The 7,554-nt window shown below is 50.7% G+C and overlaps 1 protein-coding gene across 1 annotated transcript; it reads right to left on the bottom strand.

Moving 5' to 3' along the window:
- Positions 1-884: 884 nt before the first annotated feature.
- On the bottom strand, positions 885-7,086 carry ZDHHC22 (zinc finger DHHC-type palmitoyltransferase 22). The gene is made up of 3 exons (XM_067531970.1): positions 6,622-7,086; positions 4,861-5,436; positions 885-1,167 (listed from the first exon to the last, which is right to left on the bottom strand). The coding sequence occupies exons 2-3, from the start codon at positions 5,420-5,422 to the stop codon at positions 902-904; spliced, it is 828 nt and encodes a 275-aa protein (XP_067388071.1). The 5' UTR covers positions 5,423-5,436; positions 6,622-7,086; the 3' UTR covers positions 885-901.
- Positions 7,087-7,554: the final 468 nt, after the last annotated feature.

Below are 7,554 nucleotides of genomic sequence, written 5' to 3'. Positions count from 1 at the left end.
CCTGACAGGCCTTGTGGTCAGGGCCCCCACATGGGGGGGAGGATACACTTTACTGGGGCCCAGAGACCCTGGGTGGCCCGGCCCAGGCTGCAACCCCCATGGGTATGTGTGTGGGAGGGGGCCCATGTTACAAGTTTGTACTGGGCCCAAAAAAATTATGCTTGGGCTCTGCCTGTGGTCAGTCTATTAGCGGCTACCCCTTCATACACTGTGATTGGAGATCAAGAGACCTAATAAATCCTTTCCATCCCTAATTTCTAGTCTGTGGAGACTAGACTTTCTCTGCCTTCCTAGCAGTTTGCAGAGCCTGTTCCTAAAGTGCTTGGCTGCACTACAGTTTTATTGTTAAATGCTCCTTTCTGTCTCAGGTCACTTTAAGCTGCATAAAGCTCCAACTAGGAAGCCCCCCACAGGCACATATACTTTGCTTACAATCTAGGCATGATAACATGGGCTATCAGCTATATGGAGAAGGCTCCTGCTGCCAGTTGTGAGTGAAGGCATAGGTTAGATAACTGAGAGCGAGGAGAGATAAAAGAGTGGGAAAGGAGCCTAAGGGAGGATTTGAATATTATTTTTTCAAATAGTACAGAGACTGTTGCCATGTACACAGGTGCAATGATGTGTCTACAAAGCTGCAGTATCTCATCTACATGCTTTGTGGTCTTATTATTATTAATATTTATTATTTGTATTATCATAGCAGCTAGGAGCCTAGTCATGGACATGAACCCCATTGTGCTAGGCACTATATAATCACAGACAGTCCTTTCAGTCTGCTCAGTTTTCTAGCCAATCCCTTTCCCTTCCAGAGGCTGCAATACTGAGAGATGGAATGCCCCAACTATGCTGTGTTCCAGCACAGTATGGGAGAAAGTGTGTGTGGGGGGTGGGTGTTGAGTTACTTGTCTTTCTGCCTATGGTAGTCACTTCCCACATTTAGCACAGGCATGAGAAGTCCTATCAGCCACCTCTTCCCAAAAACATCCTGCAGGTTCTTCCTCCAGGGCCGGGCTCTTACCACCATCCCCTTCCGCACCTGGTATCGAGTTTGCCCTCGTAAGATCAACAGTATCTGGTGGGAGCAGAAGCCAGCACAGGCAAGTCCAATTCCAAGCCAGAGGTACAGCATGAGAATGACAAACATTTCAGAGCTAAGGAGAGCTCCTGCAGTTCCAGAGTCAGGGGAGGGGAAGAGAAAAAAGAAACAGCATTTTATACATATTCCACAGGTTAGAATATTAGCCATCCAGCAATATTCAAGCTGGAGAGTCGGGGAAACTGAATTATATTCTGTAATAATTATACAACAGGAAAGTTCGAAGGAAAAGGAATTATTTATTCTAATTGAAGCTTTCCATTCATGATAATCAATGCAACTAACACTGGTGGGGAAAAATATTAAAATGGGAAACGTTAGACTAGACTAGTGTTCATACTGCTAATACGTGACATCAGGGTTTAAAGGGAAAATTCCACAACATCTATAATGTATTTTAACCATTGTTAGTAACATTTTCAAAAGCGCCTTAATGACTTAGGGCTTGTCTACATGGGATGTTATTGCATGGCAAAGCAGGGTGCAAATCTACAGTGCACTAGCTTGCTGCACGGTAACATCTCGTGTACACTGCTATGGCACAGTAAAAGTCCCAGACTGCACTTTGATTTTAGTACACTTTACAAGAAGCAGTAGCCAAAGTGCAATCCAGGACTTTCAGTGCACTGTGGCAGCATCCACATGGGACGTTACTGCATGGCAAGCTAACATGCTGTAGCTTCGCATCATGACCTGCTCCACAGTAACATCCTCTGCAGCAACTCTCAAAGTTAATGGGACTTAGGCTTCTTAAGTGCCTTTAGAAAATGGTATTTAGGCTCCTAAATCGCCTAGGTACTTTTGAAAATTTTACCCTGCATCTTAGTACTAAGTACAAAACCAAGTAATTCACTAAGACAGATCTTTAAAATATCTTAAACAAAAAAAGAATAACTAATAGGCAACTGCTGTCGTAGGATTTGGCAAATGTATCTCCCATTTGAATGCATGAGAAAGCAAGAGACTTTCCAAGTGTAATAGAAGTTCCTCTTTTTCATACTAGTATTAGATTAAGCAAAATATTTTTGATCCATATAATGGAAGCTTCCACTGAATGACCATTCACGCTTATGGAAATATTGAAGCAGTGACAGGTATTTCTAAGCTCTGTTTTGAAAAATGTATATATAATTTTATACATATAAGTACTAAAAACTATGGGCAGATCCTCAGCGGGTGCAAATTGGCCTAACTGCATTGAAGTCAATGGATCTGTGAAAATGCACAGCAGCTATAGTTCTGGTCCAATATAGATCTATATCTATTTTGATATCAATATATATAGGCCAATTTGCACCTGCTCAGGATCTGCCAATATTTTGTAGTACTTGTATAACTATCAACTGTATCATAATTCTTTCTGGCTTTTTTTAAAAAGAAACTCTGTTACCTTTCCCTCCTGAAGAAAAGAATATAGGAATGGTGCAGGGGTACAAGTCATTTTACTCTAATCTAGTGGTTCCCAACCCATGACCTGCAGGCTAAAAGTAGCCTGTGGGGGCTTTTAAAGTGTCCCGCTGCTCCCCTCCTTCAGGCTAAATTCTGAAAGCCAGGCTGGCTCTTTTGTGCCTCCTAAGTACAGGTTCTGGCCACGCCCACAACTCGCCATCTGAGAACTACTCCAGCTGGCATAAAACAAGCAGATCCATCTCCTATTCCAGTTGTCACCTGCCCCCAGCATAGAGAGCATGTCAGAAGAGGAGGAGAGGGATGTGTTGGAGTGCGGTGGAGACCTGCTCTGCTACACTACATGGATCCTCAGTTAATACATAGTCCCTTGGGGTCCATACACGAGTGGCATAAGTTAGAGTATCCCTTAGGCTGCGCTAATAGATGGCAGGGTTCATGCAGATCAGCCCACAGAATTAAAGAGCCATAACCAGCTCCCTGACGGCCTCCTCCCCCTCCCATTTTGCTGTGTTGAGCATTGTTTAGATACAAGGGAGCATCAAGTCCAGTGTTATTCATTCTAAAGAAGTTTATCCAATGTTACTTAAAATGTGGTTCTACTTGGGAAAGTGACTCCATAAAAATCTCATTGCAGGGTTCCATGTTTATTATCTTTCAGTGACTGCCATGCCACACACTGCTAATTTTCTAAGTAAATTGCTGTTTGTTTTTAAATGCCAGCCTTCTCAGCCTAGAATCTGAAAATCAAGCTGTGTTTCTTTTGGCTCATGAATCACTAGCAATGAAGATTCTACAATCAAAACATAGTCAACAATCCATTGATGTTTCATGACCCAGAACACAGTCCAGGTCCCTCTCCCTGAACTGAGTGCCTCTGAAGGGGTAAGAGCAGTAAAAAATGCAGTTCTGTTTTAGTTTGCAAGTGAGGAGGTCTGATTCTGATACACACAGGCAGCAGGTCTGATGGATAAGAAAATGATATTTTTTGCTCAATCACTTTCAGAAATACAACTAGTCTTTACGCTTTCTGCATAGCTACTTTTTAAATGCCGCTCGTTCTAAGGTTTTGTCTCATATTAAGATTTGGTGCAGTGGGAGAGGCATGGTGAGGTGGGGAGGGACAGAAGGAGAGGTGCAGAGGCCTGGGAGAAAGATCAGGAAGAGAAATGAGAGGAGTAAGGGGAGAATTGATGAGGAGCCAGAGAAAATGTGAATGAGAAAGGGGCACCCTGAAAGACATAAAAAGGCAAGGTCAGCCACAGATTATTTTTCTGAATACATTTGCTTTTGGTGTGGGGCCCCTTCAGAGCTCAACGGTGGCTTTCAAAATGTGGTCTGCAAAGAGCTTGCTGGAGCTCTGTGGACAGCTGGTTGGTCACATCATACTAATTCTCTTCTTTGTTTCCACCTGCTAGATAGCATTAAAAGAAGCTAACCTAATCATTTCCTAACCTTGATTTTCCATGTTGTACAGCTGCTGTACTTGCCACGGAGGGGAATTGGAATTAGATCCATCTGATGGTGGTGAATTTGCTGCCGTCAGTGAAGACATACCCTATGAGTCTAGATGTGTGGTGATTGGGAGGGGAGAGGAGGTGGGCTTGGGTGGTGATGATTGGGAAAGAAGGTGGGGCTGGGTGTGTGGCTAATGAGAGGGGGGATGGGGTTTCATGCTGTCCAGTGGGAAAAGAGGTGGGGCTGAGTGTGTGTCTTACCATAGGGGAGATGGGGCAGGGTTATGGCCAATGGGAAAGGAGGTGGGGCTGGATGATGGTGAATGGGAAAGGAGGTGCCACTAGGTGTATGTCTAATGGGAAGGGAGGGGGGACTAGGTGATGGCAAATGGAAAGGGAAGCGTTCACCAGACAGTCTCTATTAGGATATGGTTCCCCTGCCCCAAGAATTTGAGAACCACCCCCAGGCACCCACTGAGGCACCCCTCTACTTTAGGATTATGAGTGAAATCCTGTCTCCTGCTGCCTAGTTCACTGGGCTCTCTGAGTGCCCATCAGTCCAGCTGTCACTGATGCTCTGTCTCAGGCTATGGGTTTGGGGTTTTTTTTAGAACCTAATAAATTATGAAGAGGGCTGTGGCTGGAATCTGACTGGGCACAGCCTCTGCTTCAACAAAGCCATATTTCAGTAGCATCCTTGCCTGACAGTGCTAAACTTCTGTCTAGGCTGGGAAATGAACACAAAACCTCAGGGAAGGGATCCGTGAGCACAGGAACCCCTCCCTTCCCATTCCCCACCCTCTGCCCCTCACAAAGTTGGCCGGGAAGAGCAGGACCCAAAACGGGGCATTTGGGCCAGGGGAGACATGTTCTTTCTCTCGGAGAGAGGCCGCTTACCTGAGAAGAACTGGCTGATGGAGTGAGGCAGGAGGGTGAGGAAGGCCAGTGGGTTGGCAAAGGACATAGAGAGCACTGCAGAAATGTAAGCCACCCCTGCCACCAGGGAGTCGAGGCAAGCCAAGGAGGTGTAGAGGCAGAACATGATGAAGTTCCGCATGTTCCTGCTCCCGATGCAGTTCCCTGTGAAGAAACAGTGGTGGTCATGCCTTTGGGTGACTCTGGCACACAGTCTACAGAAGTGGGTGCTGGGCAAGGCCGAGCCAGGGGACCTGCTTCCATCCGGCCGGCTGGCCACCACTTCGGCTCCTCCGCCCGAGTTCAGGCACTTGCCCAGGTCCTCAGGGGAGTTCTGTATCACAAGGATGTAGTTCCCCAGGGCATTAGCTGAGAGGAAGAGGAAGAGGGCCCCATGCAGCAGAGCAGGAGAGAAAAGTGGGGTGGTGGAGGGGTCTCTGAACATGCTGGGGATGAAGAGAAAAAGCTGGAGGACGAAGGTCACTAAGGAGATGCACAGGAAGTAGGCTGGAGCAACAGCATTGAGCACCCTGAGAACTAGCATTGTGGATTACATTCCTGCAGGGGAGAGCAAGAAGAGAACAAACATCACCGCCTCGGCCGGATACTTGATGCGTCCATTTCCTTCCAGCTTCCCCATTCTCCCCTCCGGCTCCTCTGTCTGCTCCTGGAAATGCCCTCACTGCCCCCACCCCCGCCACACTCACCCCCCTGCAAAGAAATCCCCTCCAGTTCGGTGGCGTGTGACAGGGACAGGCTCAGTGGGGGACGATCACCCCGCATAGCCCAGCTGTTCCTCTCACAGCCCCAGTGTCTGGCTGCGGGGAGCCTGCAGGCGGCACTGCCAGCGAGATGCCAGAGGCTGCGGTGCCCGGAGTGTAGACACCAGGCTGGCAGGCGGCTGCATCAGCGCCAAGCTCCCTCCGCTGCTTCCCTTTTCTCTACTCCCGGAGTTCCTCTTACGGGCAGGGTCAATTTTCCTATTGCATGGCGGGGCGGGGGGAAGGGTGGGTGAGCTGATCCACGGCACTACGGATCAAACCCAACACTCACTCCCCGTGTTTCCCTTGGAACCACAGATGTGCAGATTACCTCACTGACCCTCGTCCCTACGTGCGCAAAATGCACAAAACCACCGCTAAGCGCTGCCCCGCTGCAGCCTTCGGCGTCGTGCTGAGGGCTCGGTCAGAGCAACAGAGCGCGGTGCGTGCCGGTGTGTGCCTGGCGCCCTGTCTAGTCAATGCGAATTGTTACCCCAGACAGGCCAACACCACCCCTCGCGGCCAAAGGTACAAACCAGGGGCTGCCTCGCCAGGTCCGTGTCCGCCCCTCCGCACAGCGATGACTACGCGGAGCTCTTTCTGTCCCCATCCAGGCCAGACACACTGAAAACGTCGGGGGGGGGGGGGGGAGGTGTGTGGGGAAAGTATGACAAATCAATGAAGCCGGGAGCCGCCGGTTCCAGCGCTGCCCGCCGTTCACACTCCCTAGCGGGACCGTATCCCCGATTCAAAGGGAACTTCCGCCTGGAACTTAAATCGGACGCGCATTTGTCCCTTAAACTTCGCAGATTTAGGAGCCCCTGGGAAGTTTCTTTGGTGCCAAGGCTGGCAGCGCCGCCCTGGGGGTCTCCAGATCAGCTCGTCCCCCTTCCCCAGCTCGCCTGACTGTCGCACCTGGAATAACCTTGAAGTCCCCTTGGCTTGCTGTTTATCCGGAGTGCCTGGCTGCGGCTCCTCTTACCTGGCTTCCTGGAGCTGCTGTGGCCCGAGTCCGGCGGCGCTGGGAAGAAGCCAGCGTCCCTCCAAGGCTTTTCGGCAGCCGCGGTGCGAGCCGCAGAGAGCTCCCGGCTCAGCACCCCTCCCGCCGGCAGCGGGCGGCTCCAGGGGAGCTGTCCCTCCAGCACCAGCAGCAGGAGCCCTCCCGACCGCGGGCCGTGGCACGGAGGCAGCTGTCCCTGCAGCACCAGCCGCCCGGTACCGTGCGCCCCGGAGCCCCGGCTGTCTGGAATCCCATCAATTGCACCGGCTGGCGCAGCGCGGCGCGGCCGGCGGTGGAGCGTGAGCTCGCTCACCCAGAGCCAAGAGCAGGTCCTGCCTGCTGCAGCCCGGCCGGCTACAGGCTGGTCTTCCACCGCCTCCTGGGGCACCAGGAAACCGCTGCTCCCGCAGGTGCCCCAGGAGCCCGGGAGGGTGGAAATGTCTCGCCTGTTGCCGACGAGCCGCTCATTGGAAGAGAAGCTCCCCCCCGGACCTCCCCGGCGAATCGTTTTGTGCAGGTTGGGAGGGGTTCGCTCTCTTTTGGCTGGTAGCCTGCTCGCGTTAAGGTGTAACCGAGCGAGATCCAGAACCTCTGCCGCCCTTGTCAACCAGTGAGCATTGCATAGGGGCGGGGAGCTGTGCACAGAGCTTTAATTACCCCACGACCCCCAGTACGGAGTAACTAGGGTACCCTTTCCCGCTCACACACCATGCACACGCAAGCTCTCTCTCCAAACGTATGCACACGCATACACCAGACACTGACAAACATCCACAGCTTGCCAAAGAAATGTCTAGCCTTTGAAAGGGGCGCTAGGTGGTCCACTGACTTAGTGCTTTCAACCTATGGAGACCCAGGTTCAAATTCTCACCTGGTCACAGGCGAAAGAAAATACAGGTTGGTGGCTGCAAATTG

This window comes from Emydura macquarii, unplaced genomic scaffold (assembly GCF_026122565.2).
Source record: "Emydura macquarii macquarii isolate MOO-44397 ecotype Brisbane River unplaced genomic scaffold, CSIRO-AGI_Emac_v2 contig_374, whole genome shotgun sequence".
In the NCBI taxonomy this organism is placed as follows: Eukaryota; Metazoa; Chordata; order Testudines; family Chelidae; genus Emydura; species Emydura macquarii.
The sequence above is the reverse complement of the archived record's forward strand: the minus strand, read 5'-3'. Positions and strand labels throughout refer to the sequence as shown.